At 41.6% G+C, this 17000-nt stretch overlaps 1 protein-coding gene across 1 annotated transcript in view; it reads left to right on the top strand.

Moving 5' to 3' along the window:
* Positions 1–16992, top strand: part of egfra (epidermal growth factor receptor a (erythroblastic leukemia viral (v-erb-b) oncogene homolog, avian)) — a 46849-nt gene extending 29857 nt beyond the window's left edge. The window contains exons 3-28 of the mRNA XM_031865181.1: positions 755–941; positions 1067–1198; positions 1335–1403; positions 1625–1743; positions 2137–2278; positions 2763–2879; positions 3426–3552; positions 3689–3762; positions 3850–3937; positions 4074–4273; positions 4451–4583; positions 4981–5071; positions 5743–5900; positions 6799–6840; positions 7005–7149; positions 7389–7511; positions 8530–8628; positions 9867–10052; positions 10343–10498; positions 11508–11583; positions 12433–12579; positions 12739–12836; positions 12951–13118; positions 14922–14969; positions 15095–15188; positions 16325–16992. Of these exons, the coding sequence (XP_031721041.1) occupies positions 755–941; positions 1067–1198; positions 1335–1403; positions 1625–1743; positions 2137–2278; positions 2763–2879; positions 3426–3552; positions 3689–3762; positions 3850–3937; positions 4074–4273; positions 4451–4583; positions 4981–5071; positions 5743–5900; positions 6799–6840; positions 7005–7149; positions 7389–7511; positions 8530–8628; positions 9867–10052; positions 10343–10498; positions 11508–11583; positions 12433–12579; positions 12739–12836; positions 12951–13118; positions 14922–14969; positions 15095–15188; positions 16325–16668 (3363 nt within the window). The 3' untranslated portion in view covers positions 16669–16992. The remainder of the gene's footprint in view (positions 1–754; positions 942–1066; positions 1199–1334; positions 1404–1624; positions 1744–2136; positions 2279–2762; positions 2880–3425; positions 3553–3688; positions 3763–3849; positions 3938–4073; positions 4274–4450; positions 4584–4980; positions 5072–5742; positions 5901–6798; positions 6841–7004; positions 7150–7388; positions 7512–8529; positions 8629–9866; positions 10053–10342; positions 10499–11507; positions 11584–12432; positions 12580–12738; positions 12837–12950; positions 13119–14921; positions 14970–15094; positions 15189–16324) is intronic.
* The last annotated feature ends 8 nt before the right edge of the window (positions 16993–17000 follow it).

Here is a 17000-nt window from a genome sequence, read left to right as displayed (position 1 = left end):
ACAATCTTGAAATGATATTCATATCCTCAAAATATTTCATGTGAGAACTTTGAGTTGGTGTGTGCATGTTATTATCAATTTAGATGACACAATAAATGATTTAATCTAGGTACGATTCCACTGAAAGACGATAAATTGTCATATTGAATTTTTCTCCTCGCCCTGGCATTACAGATGGGAGAAGTTTTCCATCATCTCTTTGGTGGTCTGAATCCAGTTTGCTAGATAATCTATCCTGGATCTTCGCTGGCTCTTCTTATCCTTTCAGTACAGATAATTAATATCAGTGGAGAAGTGAGTCCACAGTGACGGATGATTCAGTGTGTTTATGACGCTCCGGTTGGAGCTTTGCTCGAACACCAGCTGTAACGACAAGGTTGTGAACACTGGGCAGATGTGACGAGGGACCACACACACGCTCACTCACTCGCATGCAAGACACAAAGACAGAAAAAACATACAGTCAGCAGATATCGTGCAATAGTTCCAGGTCTACTGAGGAGACGGTATGGCCTCCTCAGTTTTCAAAATCCTATTTTTCTGTCCCCCCTCATTTCATTCTCGGGCTGCATTCTCGGGCTGCACACATTCTTATATACGTTTGATATAAATGTATATAACTGCAGGAAATCCCATTCCAGCATATTCAGTTCTTATCTTATTTGACTTCATTTTTCGCTTGGAGAACCCCTGGCTTTGCACGTTAGCTACTTCAGTTCACAGCAAGGCTTTCTCTTTTTCTTTTCTTCCTCAGTCTATTGAAGAAGTGGGCGGCTATGTGCTGATCGCCCTCAACACAGCATCCAGGATTCCTCTGCAGAACCTGCGCATCATTCGAGGTCATTCGCTCTATGAGGGAATGTTTGGCCTCGCTGTGCTGACCAATTATGAGAAAGCTACAAATCAGGTCACCAGTGAGCTTCTTCTGACCAGCCTGACAGGTCAGTCCACTTCTACATGTCTTCGGTTCCCTGTGATATGTTTCTATAAAGCTGTAAAAACAGTGATGTGTTGTAATTAATTAATTCATTGTGTATTTTTATCGGATTCACGCTTTTCTTTGCAGAAATTCTTAAAGGAGGTGTTAAGTTTGGGAACGACCAGCCGTGCAATGTGGAAACGATACAGTGGTATGATATTGTCAACGCTGACAGCAAACCCACAATGGTGCTCCCATTGGCCATCAGCCATCCACGTTGTAAGTGAAACATTTCACAGCAGATGGTCGCACAGGAATTCATCATGTGATGTTGAAGAATTTAAAGGGTGCGAAGTAAACATTTCACCCTCTTTTTTTTTTTTTTTTTTTTTTTTCTTGTGGTCTGATTTTACAGGTAAAAAATGCGACCCAAGCTGCTTCAATGGTTCGTGCTGGGCACCTGGTCCTCAAAACTGTCAGAACTGTGAGTTCTTATTCAGTTATTTAATTCTATCTTGGGAAAAAAAACAACGGTAATATTTTTAAATCAGTATATTATTGTTAGTGTACAGTATATCCATCCATGCTCCGTTGTTTTTGCTATAATTTGAACAGATTTAATATGGCTCCAAAATTAAAAATGAATAGAAAACAGAATACTTGCTACAGGTCATTATACCGACTTTGTCCCGTTCTTTTTTGCAGTAACAAAGCTGAACTGTGCACAGCAGTGCTCGAAGAGATGCAAAGGGCCTTCACCCAGCGACTGCTGTAATGAGCATTGTGCTGCAGGCTGCACAGGACCGCGGCCCACCGACTGTCTGGTGAGAGAAAGACACCTTCACATAGCTGACAAGAGTAATGATACGATAAAGGAGCTGGGGAAGAAACAAGCTTGAACGACAAAACACTCTGAATGTTTCATACTTCTGCATGCATCCATTAAATCTGGATGAGAAGCCTCCAAGAAAACAAATCTGTCACTCAGCAGCATCTGTTTTTATAATCAGAAGTATTGTCATTGGTTTCAGTACCAATGACACTTATAACTGCTGATACAATCTTTCATTTGGCAGTGCCTCGAGTAGCGGCATCTGCTCTCCCTCTCTGTGCAGCTCTGGGGATTAAGCCTCGACTGTAGAGGAATGCAGTGTTATCATAAGATTGGGGCTCTGTTATGGTCCCAGTGTACTGGATGACTGTTGTTTGTGCTGCAGGCCTGTCGGGACTTCCAGGACGAAGGGGTGTGTAAGGCCTCCTGCCCGGGCCTCATGCGCTACGACCCCAACCTGCACCAGTTGGTACCCAACCCACTTGGAAAGTACAACTACGGGGCCACCTGTGTCAAGATCTGCCCACGTAAGGACGGATAAACTTATTGGGGGTGCCGTTTAGTTGTACGTAGGAGACGGGGGTGATTTATGGCATGCGCTGTAGCTGACAGTCGATATGAATAAGAGTAAAACTAGGCTTCATTGGCCAAAATGAAACGCATCATGCATGATTATGAGCTTTTTCACATTGTGGTATGTTGAACAAGTGCCCAGGTTGTCCTTCAGGGCTGTTACACATTCAGTGGTTACAGTTTGTCTAAGTTTAATTATAAACTGCAGAAACACAGAAAGAAAATGATTGAGTTTCAGGGCGTGTTAATGCAACAACTGTTCCTCATCAGTTTAACTTAGACAGTCTGTCCCAGTATTACTCACCCTACATGCATACTGTAAGGCCTGCATCATTATGATGTACCTAAAGTCATACTATGGTATAACTCATACAGGTTATTAATGCTTAAAGGCACATTTAGATTGGTTTGAAGTAATGCATGTTGAAATCTTTCCAGATAACTATGTTGTAACTGATCATGGAGCGTGTGTGCGGACGTGCAGTGTTAACACATTCGAGGTGGACGAGGGAGGAATCAGGAAGTGCGCCAAGTGTGACGGACTGTGCCCAAAAGGTAGGGGGTTAAGCTATCAACCTGGAGACTTATTTCTGACTCATATACTGTGTTGTTTGCAGTGGTGAGTACATTTACTCAAGTACTGTGCGTTATTACAATTCTACTTGTTAACTGTTTTTTGGAAATAGGATTATTCACTTAAAATGAACATAAAATGTTATACATTGTTATGAAATAATCCACGTAATAATATGTAAAATTGTTATAATGCTACTTTGATATTAATACACCACTAGTAATGATCCAATTTCATAATACATAATACAGTAATATGCCACTTTAAGGGAAAACATTTCTGGCATAGTCAATACTTTTACTTTTGATACTTTACATTTTGCTGATAATAATTAGTACTTTTACTGTACTTTAAAAGGTGGTATTGCTTTTTTTACTGAGGTAAAGTGTCTGAATACTACAACTACTAAAGTACTGCAACACAGTTTGCCTTCAATAAAATACCTTGCTCAGTTTGGTTTAGCTTTATACCAAAATTGGAGTATGGTCAAGAGTTTTAAAACACTTTCTCTACTGATTTGTTTCCAGTGTGTAATGGACTTGGGGCCGGAAACCTGACTAACATCTTGTCTATCAATGCCACCAACATTGACTCATTTAGAAACTGCACGAAAATCAATGGTAACATTGCTATCATCCACCCATCGATTTATGGGTGAGTCAAGGACATCAACAGCATTACAGCCTTACAGCCTTCATGCCTGTTTGTGTAAATCAACTATATTTACTGCAATAGATCACCGGGCACCTTTATTAATGGCAGACAACATGTGCATTCTTGTTATTTGTAGAGATGCGTATACCAATACACCAAAGATGGACCCTTCCCAGCTTGATGTGTTTAAGACAGTGAAGGAAATTACTGGTAAGAGTGCATAAGACATGAGTAATGCATGACACATTAAATCCACATTAATCAGTTTCACAACTAACAACTAATTTGTTACTTCAGGATACTTGTTGATTCAAACGTGGCCAGAGAACATGAACTCACTCAGTCCTTTTGAGAATCTGGCGATCGTTCGAGGACGAACAAAACGGTATGTTCCTTGTAAAGACCTCCGTAGATTCACAACCACTCGATCACTAGCAATGAATTTGTTTTTCCCAAGGCTGTCATAAAATCTTTCCTTTTTCTATTCTTCTCTTCCTGTTCCACCATTTTGTCTCTGGTAGGGGTAGCCGCAGTGTTATTATGGCTCAGCTCAATATCAACTACCTGGGCCTTCGCTCCCTGAAAGAAATCAGCGATGGAGACGTTGTCATCCTTAAGAACCGAAACCTCTGCTACACAGACAAAAGCCACTGGAAGGGGCTTTTCAAATCAGAAAGCCAAACTGCTACCATAGAGGAAAATGCTGACGCTGCCACATGTGGTAAATTACAATTGGTTTCCCACGGAGAATTCAGCCAGACCCTTTTTTTTCTTGTTTTGTTTTTGTATACTTCTGATTACACAATGCACAAGCTACATTTAATAATTTAAGTCTAATCTAAAAATTGGATAATTATGCGGGAAAGATCCCTTCTTGAGATAATATGTTTGTTTTCAGCCCTGAGGAACAACACTTGTGACAGGAAGTGTTCCACAGACAGCTGCTGGGGCCCCGGCCCGGACATGTGTTTCGCCTGCCGTGACCATAGCCGTGATGGGAGCTGTGTTGACTCCTGCAACATCCTGGAGGGGTAAGGGAGGAATCTGTCTTGTTCTGCCTTTTTTAAGTTTTGAAATGCAGTCTTCCTTGTTTAAGACAAACATACAGTCTGAACATCAGACCTGTGTCCTCTACAGTTAACTCCTTTAAAGTATATTTTCATACCACAAGCTTTCCAGACTAGACGTTAGACACTGGGGATTTGTTATTCAATCACTTGAAAGACCAAGAACGATTCCAAGGTATTTTGAAGTTAAACCTCCAGCAGATATAAGACAAACACTGTAGCTGAAATGGCACTTCACTCACATCTGTTTATCTTTGCAGATTTCTGTCAAACATTGAATCTCGACATGCTTACAATTTAACTGTTTGAAATGAGGCGAGCCAGCGGCGACAGTCTGTCAGCTTTGTTGTTGTTTTTGCAGAGAGCCTCGGGAGGTTGTCGTGAATAAAACCTGCATGGAGTGTCACCCCGAGTGTCAACGCATGAATGGGACCACAACCTGCAATGAACCTGTATGTGTGTCACACGAAACTATTGTTGCAATTCAAAATGAGGGGGAAAAAATACTGTGAAAATGTTTTGTGGACATTATTTATGAATCTAAAATGTCACCAATATATTTCATGTTCTTGTAGACCACAAATTACAACAATTACGCAGCATGAAATCTGTTGCTGAAGTTTCGGCGCTACCCATTTCTCCATCAACAGAAGCCTTATTAGACCATAATGCAGTGTAGCCACAAGGCATGTTGTGTTTGGGATGAGGGGTGTGGCTGTTTGCTCTAGTTGGCCCACAGTCTACTTTTAAATGCTCATAATCTCGTCTTTGACTGAAAGCAACCCCGCTACCTTTTTGGAGCTGGTTAAAGAGCTGTAACTAACTGGGAATGTACAGTAGGATGTTGTTATTGACAAGACAAGTAGACACTGTGAAAGAAAGTATTACATTGCAGAACTTGATTGCAATAAGTCTCTCAGTGAACATAGATTTACTGGCCAAAACTAAACCACCTGACACTTCTGGGTGGGTTTCTTATTGCCAAACATTTACATCTTCATGAGGAAGATGGATGCATCTTGCTTTATTACTATGAGACAGAGTCATTCACATAATATTTACTACTACTACTCGAGAGAGACAGTTGTAAATAGAGTTTTTTTTTTTTTTATTATTCTTTCAGGGTTCTGGAAACTGTACCAAGTGTGCCAACCTCCAAGACGGCCTGTTCTGTGTGCCTCGATGTCCCCAAGGCGTGCCAGGGGAGGACGACATGCTGGTGTGGAAATACGCAGATGAGATGAAAGTTTGCAAGCTGTGCCACAAAAACTGCACTCGAGGGTAAAATCATTGTTCAGCTGACCTGAGAACTGGCACTGCCTTTCTCTGTGTTGCAAACATTTGTCTGTCGTAATGTTGATGCAGTTACTTAATCCAAGCGAGAAGGGTCAGCTGTGGCTCTGTTGGCACAGACTGGAGGGAGAGGGAGAGGCAGAGGCTAACATGAGGAAATCTTTGCTGAGATTAATGATAAAATACGAAAATATAGGAAGAATCTGGGAGTATAAGATTAAAAGAATATACAAGAGATTTTATTTTAATGATAAATAAAGTTAATTATATAACTGTTTACTATTGGTTTCATTTCAGTATTCAACGGATAGAGGTCTGCACAAAACAAATAACTGACAGAAATGAACTGAGTTAATGAGTTAAAGAGTTAATGTTCACATTGATGGACTATCAACCGCTGTGGTGACGGCTGGTTGGTATCCTGGTGGTTACTGTGGTTCAGGGATACCAGATCGTCCTTTCATCGGTCCTTGGTGGATGGGCTTTTGTAGCCGTATCGTACAACTTTTATGAAATAAAATATGACGAAGTATGTCCACAACTCGTATGTTTCATTGGACTACATAGAACGAAACAGACCCCAGTGGCCCCCCAGTGATCGATGCATTCAAAGTATTTACTCTTGTAGACTTTTGCAGAAAACTTGGATGCTTTTGCTGGAAGGAGTTATCTTCTCATTGTTTTTGCACTCGCGTGTTGAAATGAAATAGGAAACATAGAAGTGTGGCAACAGTTACAGATTTTCTGATGAACACTGATTGCAACGCCTTTGTTCCTGATTGCTTGTTTTAGCTTCATAGAGAAACTTGACTTGTGATTGGTGCAGTGTGAAATCAAAAAATGATGGTACGGTTACATCATATTCTTTGCGTTTACTTCTTTACAGGTGCAGGGGACCTGGTCTCAAAGGCTGCCAGAGAGGTGAAGGGTGAGTAAATACAGTAACACTCATCACTGATGCTTAATTATACACTGGCATGCTGACTTTGCCTAAGTTGGACATTTTAATCTCATCTCTCCTTGTTTATTGAATTCGTGAATGTGCTCTGTTTTCTATCTGCGTTCCTAAATTTGCTCCCACCTGTCTTTCAGCCGCTCTGGCCTTTCCATGATTTCGGCCGGTGTAGTTGGTGGGCTGCTGGCCGTTCTTATTGCAGGCCTGTCTGTGTTTGTGTTGCTCCGCCGACGCCACATCAAGAGGAAGAGAACCATGCGCAGACTTCTCCAAGAGAAAGAGGTAAGATGAGGGGACTGAGTCGGGAGACGTCCAGATGTTAGTCTGCTGATGATCATTTACAGAGATACAAGCCTGCTTTATGCAGAGACAGTACACGGCATCAATTTCATATTATGTTAACAGTATTTAACTTTTTTTGTATGATTTCTTTAGAATATTGCACCTACAGTGCATTTTTGAATGAATCAACAGAGCTCTTTGCACGACAGTATGTAAGATATTCACTTTTTCTTTTACAGTTGGTTGAACCTCTGACTCCAAGTGGAGAGGCACCAAACCAGGCTCTGCTGCGGATTCTGAAGGAACCCGAATTTAAGAAAATCAAAGTGCTGGGATCAGGAGCTTTTGGGACAGTTTACAAGGTAATAACATGCTTCAGGTTTGTGTCTCAAAATTCCGCTCCAGCGCTGAACTTTATTGAAGCTGGAGCTCAGGAGTACTCCACGTGCCAAGTTTACATAACCAGTGTTTTCATCTGTTGTCAATTTTTCAATTAAAAGACACATTTTTAACTTGCCAGATCATGCATGAGTGAAGAGTGACTCCACTTTCAGTGCTGTGTGTATGTGTGTATCTACATATATAGTCGTATTAATCTCACTGTGGGGATACGTGTTTAACAGTATACTGTGGGGACTTTTGCTCATAAGGAGACAAAAGGCTGATCTCTACAAAGTTAGGCCTTTATTTTAGGGTTGCTTTTAGGCTAACGTTATCTCCAGAGAGAGAATGTAAGTCAATGCCATTGTCTCACTTAGAACAAAAACCAGTGTGCATGTGTGCTTTTGAATTGATATCTTTGTGAGGACCAATTTAAGTGTCAGACCTTGAGAGTTAGGACATTTTTAGAAAGTAAGGACATTCTTTCAAAGGGCTATTTGAGGGTTAAGGCTTGGTTTTAGGACTATGGTTGAAAACACAAAAGTCATGGTCAGGGTTGGGGTTAGGTTAATTCAGTGCTGTAAGAAGTATTGGCATCTATAGTTGGCATTACAAAAGTGCTTGATTACAAGTAACATGTTACATATATTTTAACTGGTCATATGTTTTGTATGTAAACACAGCAATTGAATACATGAAGTGTAGTGAAAGGTATGATGTTATCTTCTGCAGTGTAGTATGAAAGTAGCCTAAATGGAAGTACAAGTGCCTCAAAATTGTACTTAGGCCCAGTACTTGGGTAAATGTACTTTAAATATTTTCCACCACTGGGTTTGAGGGGGGCGGGGCAAGAGTCCTCCCAAATATAGTACAAAGTGTTGAAATACATACACGTCAGCATTTTGTAATTGTACTGTACATTGCATGTATGTACTTGCGCTCACTTGATGATTCCGGTGTAATTAAAGCATGTCAAATGACAAAATTGTGTCCGTACAGGGCCTGTGGGTTCCAGAGGGAGAGGATGTGAAGATCCCGGTGGCCATCAAGGTTTTGAGAGAGGCCACATCACCGAAAGCAAACAAAGACATCTTGGACGTAGGTTTAATGATTCATGTACCTTTTTGAAGCTTAACTGTAATTCTGATTCAGAACTAGGAAAAGCCATTCATTTAAAACGTTGTTCCCCAGACGACTTCAGCAAAGTGTGTGCTGCTGCTGGGAAATCACATATAAAAGCTCAAACCTCTATGGATATTATTACAATATTTCGACTGGATTAAAAGTCAACCTCAATGTGTTGCACAAATTGAATGAAAGCTTCCCATGTGTCAATTCAACTGTAATGCATCCTGTGATTTATAGCACATGCTACGTTATTTGAAACTAACGACTACTTAATTTCCTTGTAAAAGGGAATGGGTCATGTTTCTTCTACACGGTGATGCTCTTACGGGGCTGTAGGAAACGGAGGGCTGTGTGTGGGTGTTGGTTTTTAATCCAAGGCTGAGGTGTTCTGGACAGGAATGCAGTCCTGTAGCCGCACTGAGAAAGCAGCTTACTCAAAATGCATTACGCAAACGGCTGAATGTGCATCTTAGATCCTGTGATTTTGTGGGTGCGTTGCTCAGTCACTGCACATCTGGAGCTTGTGGTGGACGTACACATCCTCTGAACTTCATGTCTTAAGGGCAGAGGCTTGTTTTTAAATGTGCGTTTTAAAGCCTCTTCCTCATCAGACTGTCAAAATTACAGAGCTCCTAACAATCAAGTGGTTCTTTACTGAACAATTATGATACTTTATTGGTCATGTCGAAAATATTTGGGGTACAATTAATGTACTCACGACAGGAAATCTACTAAATAAAGCTCAGTTTGAAGTGCTGTTTGCACAGAGCTCCTTGGTGGTGGCCAGTGCAGATTATCCTCAAGTTTTTGTTTTTTTCTTTAATTCGTTTTTCTGTTATGACGACTGAGTTTCCACTCAGCTGATCCACATAAAATATGCTTGGCTGGGCATGACTGCTGCTAAGAAACTTATCACCAAACACCAGATATTTCCACAAATGTCATGTTTCTTAAGCTATCAGTTTCCAGAATAAATGTAAACTTTCTTCCAATATTGCTTCAGTGGAAGACGGAATGGGCTGTAAGACGCTTTTCTCAAACAGACAATTTCATTTTTTGCACCTTCAATCCATCAATGTGAATGCCAATTGTCTCCTTTTGTCCATGCACTAGATACGGGGTGTCGTTTGTGTCACCTGACTGCTCCAATTAATAGAAAACATTGAATGTTAAAACTCTTTTTCGCGTGTCTCACCCTAACCCTGCAGGAGGCCTATGTGATGGCCAGCGTTGAACACCCCCACGTGTGTCGTCTGCTTGGCATCTGCCTGACGTCCACTGTGCAGCTCGTCACCCAGCTCATGCCCTACGGCTGCCTGCTGGACTATGTCAAAGAGAACAAGGACAACATCGGCTCCCAGTACCTGCTCAACTGGTGTGTGCAGATAGCCAAGGTAAGAGAGAAACCCTGTGAAGACATTAAGTTACATGTTATGGTCTATTCGACATAATGATAAATCCAAAAGTCACTGAGTATTTCTGCAGAGCAAGTCAAGTTCTTTTGATTTGCAACTGCTATAAAGCACAGTACATCCTGCCTTTAACTGTTGAATGACATGACTTATTATATGATGATGACAAGTCTATTTTGAAAGCACTTTAACAACTTTGATCATGTCTGATCAAGCAGTGTTTCCAAGGACACTGTGGTTATGTAACAACTTCATTGTTTGTTTGACAAAAGGGTATGAACTACCTGGAGGAGCGCCACTTGGTGCACCGTGACTTGGCAGCGAGAAACATCCTGGTGAAGACTCCTCAACATGTCAAGATCACCGACTTCGGTCTGGCCAAACTCCTCAACGCGGATGAGAAAGAGTACCATGCAGATGGCGGAAAGGTTGGTTGACGCAACCATATTTATGCATATAGCCTGTTACAAATGTGATCTTTGTTAGACGAATGACTTCCTGTAGATGAATGAGAGATGTTATTTTTGCATTTCTAGTTTTGCTCTAGATTGTATCTTATGTAAGTGAGTATTAATAGTTCTGTCAGAAAGAAGAGAAATAACAAATCAGATAAGTTCCTTCTCTTATCAGTGTTTTCTTTGAGAAACTGAAAGCACTGTTTTCCCTCACAGAAAAATGTGTAGCACTTGTATTTACTTGTAATTACAGTGTGACCTATCCACTTATTTCCGTAGTACCCGATGATGTAATATTTTTCCCATAATATGATAATTACCCCAAATGTGCATTATTTTGCTTAACTTGGTCTAAAATCCAATAATACTGTAGAACTCCTCTTTATTGCTCTATTACCTTATAATGTTGTAACTTTATTACATCAGTGGTTTATTTTTTCCCCTGACATCTGCCCGTTCTCACCAGACGGTCAGATGTGCAGTTCTTTGAAATTCATCCAGACAAAGCTGGACTGGACCTCAAACATAGACACTTGCTACTGCTGACTCTTCCTTTATTTGTTTTAGTTTGATGCAATTCTGAATTGCATCAAACTAGTTATTGATTGAAAATGACAGGACAGTTTTCCAGACAGGGTAGAGACATCCATTTAGTATGAGACTTCCATCTGGAGGAAACCATCACAGAAATCATTTTTTAAGCTTTTTGTGACGCAAACTGTGTTTGATTTTATATGTGTGACTATTGCAATTCTGCACCACTAGGTGACAGTACAGTTACATGACATACTATATATGGGAAAAACAGAAATGGATTTCAATTTACCAAAGTAATACAGTAATTTGAATAAAGAAGACAAATTTGATGAGCCGATATCAAGATACAAAAATGATAGACATTGCTGTTGAGTCCACTGGCAAGTGTACAGTTGAGGCCGCAATATTTGGAGATTATTACATTTCTACTTTTTTTTTCCCGCAGGTACCAATTAAATGGATGGCTCTTGAATCAATCCTGAACAGAACATACACACACCAGAGTGACGTATGGAGCTATGGTAAGTGTAGTGCTTCATGTTGCTGGACCTCTAACCCAGTGAGGCATGAGCCCTGCCTGCGAGGCAGACTGAGCTAAATCCTTGTGCAGCTTCAGATATATATAAAACAGCTGTTTCTGTATTCCCGAGGAGTTTTGGTGACAGTCTCAGTGGAGAAATGTGCATTCATTGCCAAATAAAGTGTTGTAACAGCAAGTGAGGCAAAGAGAGGAAAGGCATTTTTGTATTTTATGCCTCTGCGCCAGCGACAGCCGTGGACCAAGGCGTTATGTTTTCGGGTTGTCCGTCCGTCCATCTGTCCTTTGGCACAAACACCAACTTGGACTCAAGGATGAACTCAGCAGAATTTGGTGGTCAAAGGTCACTGTGACCTCACAAAACACCAGCGGTCTCAGAGGGACAATATCACGTCAGAAGAGGTTGCTGCCACAGCAGGAGCCAGGAGCACACGAAGACCAGGAGCGCACGTCGCGTAGACCAGGAGCGCACGTCGCGTAGACCAGGAGCACAGATATACACAGATGCATTCACACTCAGCACAACTTTATTGTGTGGGCCAGCTCCAAATGTTCTTTTCCCAAGGGTTTTGATCTTGCCTTCCGCTCAATATGGCATAAGCATCAGCAGACCCTGGCAGAAGTTACTTCAGCTCTTCCAGCAGAGAGACGCATCCTGCCAACTCCCACTCCTACAGGCAGAGCCAATTTGTCAACATAGCTATTTTGATACTGTGTGATATTCGGGAAGCTTACTTCCTGTCACTCTCATTTCCTCTCTTTTATTGGGAGCAAAGCAAAGTGAATGACAGCTCAGCAGACTGACACGTACCAACTGTCTTCCTTTCTGTAGGCGTAACCGTTTGGGAGCTGATGACATTTGGGACCAAACCGTATGACGGGATTCCAGCCAGTGAAATAGCCGGGGTCCTGGAGAAAGGGGAGAGACTGCCTCAACCGCCAATCTGTACCATAGATGTCTACATGATCATGGTGAAATGTAAGCTCAGTGGGCCGCGGTTGAAAGCTTCTGCTTTTTCGAAGTGTATTCATACGATCATTTCCTTTAAAATACGCTGCCGATAATTTCCCCACAGACGTTAAAAGTCTCATGTCATCTTCTTGTCTCATGATGATATCTGCTGATATGTCTGTACAGGTTGGATGATTGACGCAGATAGCCGACCGCGTTTTCGGGAACTAATAGCCGAGTTCTCAAAAATGGCTCGGGATCCTCCTCGATATCTGGTCATCCAGGTGTGATTTTACCTCAAATCTGACACTCTTGAAACTTCAGTTTATTTGATAATGTAAATGTAGTAACCTATTAGACACACCGAGATGACGAGGTACATTTTATTTCTATTCCAGGGCGATGATCGCATGCACCTGCCGAGTCCCACAGACACTAGAATGTACCGCAGCCTGATCAGTGGGGAGGGCATGGAGGACCCTGTGGATGCGGACGAGTACCTGGTGCCACAACATGGCTTCTTCAACAGCCGGAGCAAGTCCACTACCCCGCTGCTTCACTCCACAGTAAGCTACTTCATAGAAAAAACACACACACACATCAAAGGTGTTGGATCAAGTGTGAAGGGAGAATTATATCCATTTTGTGGTCAGACATTTCAAAAATAGAAAACCAGCACTGCCAAACCACTGGCCCATTTTTGATGAATGTTCAAGGCAAGAAGTTTTTTTTTTTTTTTGTTTGTTTTTTCCTTTGGTCATGAAATAAGTGTCGGCAAACAATCATGTACTGACCAAAATCATTTATTAACCCAACTGACCTCTGAGTCACTCACTGTTTTAGAGATTTGAAGGTGGTGTAGTTTTACTGAGAAGACATCCTACAGTACCTCACAGGATATTTTGTATGACTGTCCACTTACAGGAAACATTCAACTACACAAACAAGTTGAGAGAGAGAGAGAGAGAATGAGACACGGATACCTTTTTACTAAAGAAGGCAGACTCACTCACATTTACCTTCTCTATCCAAACAGTGAAAGAGGAATACCAGCTGCTTTGGAGGAAGCGAGCAATTTCCCAGAAACAGCATCATTAATTGATTAAGAACTTGCACCAGCGGTGCACACTTTACCAACATGCAGTCAACTGTTTGAAAATGTAATTGTGCTATTTTAACTGTGTTTTGGGAAATGGGATTTCTGCATAAATCATTACCCTGTGCGTCAGAATGGAAATAAACGAATGCAATTATCTTTCGCATGAAGCAGCAGAAGCAGAACGCTGACGGTTAAACTGAATCCAGATGATCGATCAGCGAGGAGAGTTAAACTAATAGATCCGACTCGAATGTGAGCGGCCAGTCGTACCTGGCCTGAACCCTGCTGAACCCAGCTGCCCTCATTCTCTTTAAGTGTCACCAGTGGGACTATTCCTCCACTTCCTGACCCCTACACACTCGTCCTCATCATCATCCCCTCTCCCACGTTTCCTCCCAGGTGCCCTTTGATTGATGAGAACTGAACAAGGAGAACTCTTCTCCTCCAGGTTCAGTGAAGGCCATGCGTAGGCCTGGCTCTTGTATCTGGGAACATTGCCGGCCACTGACAGCCTGGTTAGCCCATACAAGCTTCGAAGTGTAATTACCTTTGCAGGCAACTCTTTAAAATCTTTGTCCAATAAAAGCTCAGCATAAGCCTGCGTTTTTAATATCACTGTTGGGGCATGGCCCACTATGGGTCCAGAATAATTTATTTACAGATGGTCGCTCCTTCAGCGTGTTTAATTTCTTTTTCTTGTTGAAAGTAATTGCGTTGCCACAGCTGTCACTCTGTTCTCTTTATTTGCTCGGTTTCCATGGTTTTAACACCGTTCACAGTCCTTTGACTCGAGACTTTGACAGACACGACAAAGCTTGTCAGATTGCCTGAATGAATATGAATCTACTCGTTTATTTCGATCCTCATCGGCTTGTGCTGAGATGACAGCTCTGGTTCCTCGGGTACCATAAACACACATTACTATCACTATTCAAAGGGAACTTATTATCCACTGAGAAGCGTTGAAATAAAACATAGTGACTGAAGGAAACACACTTTAAAGAAGCTATGAATAAAAGAAGGAAGTAAGAATCACATACTGTGAAAGAAAAAGATAGCAAAAGTATAGTATTTGCCTAAATAAATTGTGGACCGCTTGTGTTGTGCATTGCACTGAAACTACCTGTTTGGTTACATTTTAAACCTTTCTTCCCTTAATGTCTGCTTTATGGATAACTGAGGAATATCAAAATGTGTTATAGATCTATAAAACACAATTTCCTGCTCTGCATTCAGACATTAACTCTTGTTTATATGATCTATTTTGCAGAGTCTGAACAGCAGCATTGGAACGTGCCACAGCAGAAATGGATTATTCGTAAGTGAACATCAGTCCTTTAAAGAAAATTACTTCTATCTTTCTGTTAAATGATTTGTATTATGTTCAAATCATTTAACAGATGATTACAGTTCTACAAAAACAACCTCTGTACTCTGTTGCAGAATGCATTCCCGAGCAGAGATGGAAGCGTGGTGCTCCGATACATTCCTGACCCCACAGACAAACTTTTAGACGAGGCCTTCCTGCCATCTCCAGGCAAGTATCCTGCAACTTCAAACCCCTCAGTGGCACCACTTTTTCATGTTATTCAAGTGAATCTCAGTGGAGCTCTCCCCTTGTCCCTGAACAAGAAGAGGAAGAGGGACATCTAGTGCACAAGGAGCATATTGCTGTACTTATTGCCACAGCTGAAGAACATAATGCTGTTTACTATTTGGTGTAGTCTTTGTTCCAGTGGTTTTATGGTACCATTAGTGCATACATCTTTAGTCTTGGGGTCCTGCAGTGGGGGGGGGAGTGGCATCATTAGGCTGTATAATACATCAAACATGTATTACCATCAGTACCACCTTAAGAAACTTCTAGATTCTCATTGTCCTTTTCACAGCAACAGGATTTACTTATTGTTTGATTTTAATCCTTTGGAAAATGTATCCCATAGATACATAGCTTTTTGACTGGAAATAACATCCTTGAGTCCACCATTGAGGAAGATTTTTCAGAACAGATGCTCCTCACAACTGTATTGCCACTTGATGTTGATGTAACTTTGATTTAAAAAGTAAATCAAATGAAAGGCACTTAATTGGCTGGTTGTCTAAAGCAAGTTTTTAAAGTCTGTATGTTGATTTTCACTGCCTGCTACCATTAAATTGGTGCACTACTGTTTTGGTGTTGCCCTTTCATCAAGTTATGGAAGATTGGTCAAAATCGATGCAGCCAAGAGGCCAGGATATCCTGAATTTTAGGCCTTAGTAAGGACGAAGATCTAAAAACACTGGATTCTACATTTCCCATAATGTGTCTCGATAACACTTTCTAAACATCTACTTCTTTCAAACTCAATGCCCAGAGTTTGTAACACAGAATATATTGTTTATTGTTATGAGAGACTGAGTAGTACACTTAATAAACTGACCTTTATGTGGAAAAATAGCAAACTGGCCCTTTAACTCTAAATCGTGGCTGCCCGGAAGGTTAGGAGTCAATTTGCAAACTGAAAATGATCAGCAGCGCAGGGATGTAATGGTTTGCAGTTAATGGGCTGAAACATGCCACCATTATATTCTGTTCGGTTTTTATAAATTACCTGCTAGTTTCTATTTAAGCTGTGTGTACACTTAATGAGAAACTATCCAGTGCCCTTGCTAATGTCAGTGTCTTTCTTACAGACTACATGAACCAGAACGGAGTTTCAGACGTGATGAATCCCATCTACCAGCACCCGGGTCCACTTCGCACCGTCCTTCCCACCATCTCTTCAGACGACACGGAGACCGAGTACCTGAACTGCTTTAAAAACGAGGGCATCGAACCCGAGTACCTCAACGAGATCACGTCCCCCGCCGTCCTCCCGCTCACCTCCAACGGCACGGTCCACAGCGTTCAGAAATACCATCCCCAGAATAGCATAGACAACCCTGATTACCAACAGGATTTCACTCCCACCTTCAAGACCCACGCCAACGGACACATCCCAGCGGCTGAAAACGCAGAGTACCTGGGCCCAGACTGAGGACTTAGTGGATACAGACAATACAGAGGAGACTGTTTCCTGTTCCATTAATAAGGAGCATTGATGCTGAGGCTGAGAAGGCATAGCGAAGTGGTACCATCAATTATTATACGCGTCTTACGGAGTCAAGTGACACTTTGTACGAGCTTTCCGTGTTGTTTGCATGCAGGCAGAACTGTCAGGCAGAACCCCTCTCATTCCAAAGACTTTTTTTTTTCTCACCACCAAACTACAAAATGACTTTTTCTTGATTAAAGCTGGACGGAAGATGACTCGGTTGACCTGAGAGTTGCTGGATCAGATGTGCTCTGTGTCCGTATGTCGTAACCCCC

Source organism: Anarrhichthys ocellatus, unplaced genomic scaffold (assembly GCF_004355925.1).
Source record: "Anarrhichthys ocellatus isolate YVR2014 unplaced genomic scaffold, GSC_Weel_1.0 scaffold32, whole genome shotgun sequence".
In the NCBI taxonomy this organism is placed as follows: Eukaryota; Metazoa; Chordata; class Actinopteri; order Perciformes; family Anarhichadidae; genus Anarrhichthys; species Anarrhichthys ocellatus.
This window is presented reverse-complemented; position numbering and strand designations above follow the sequence as displayed.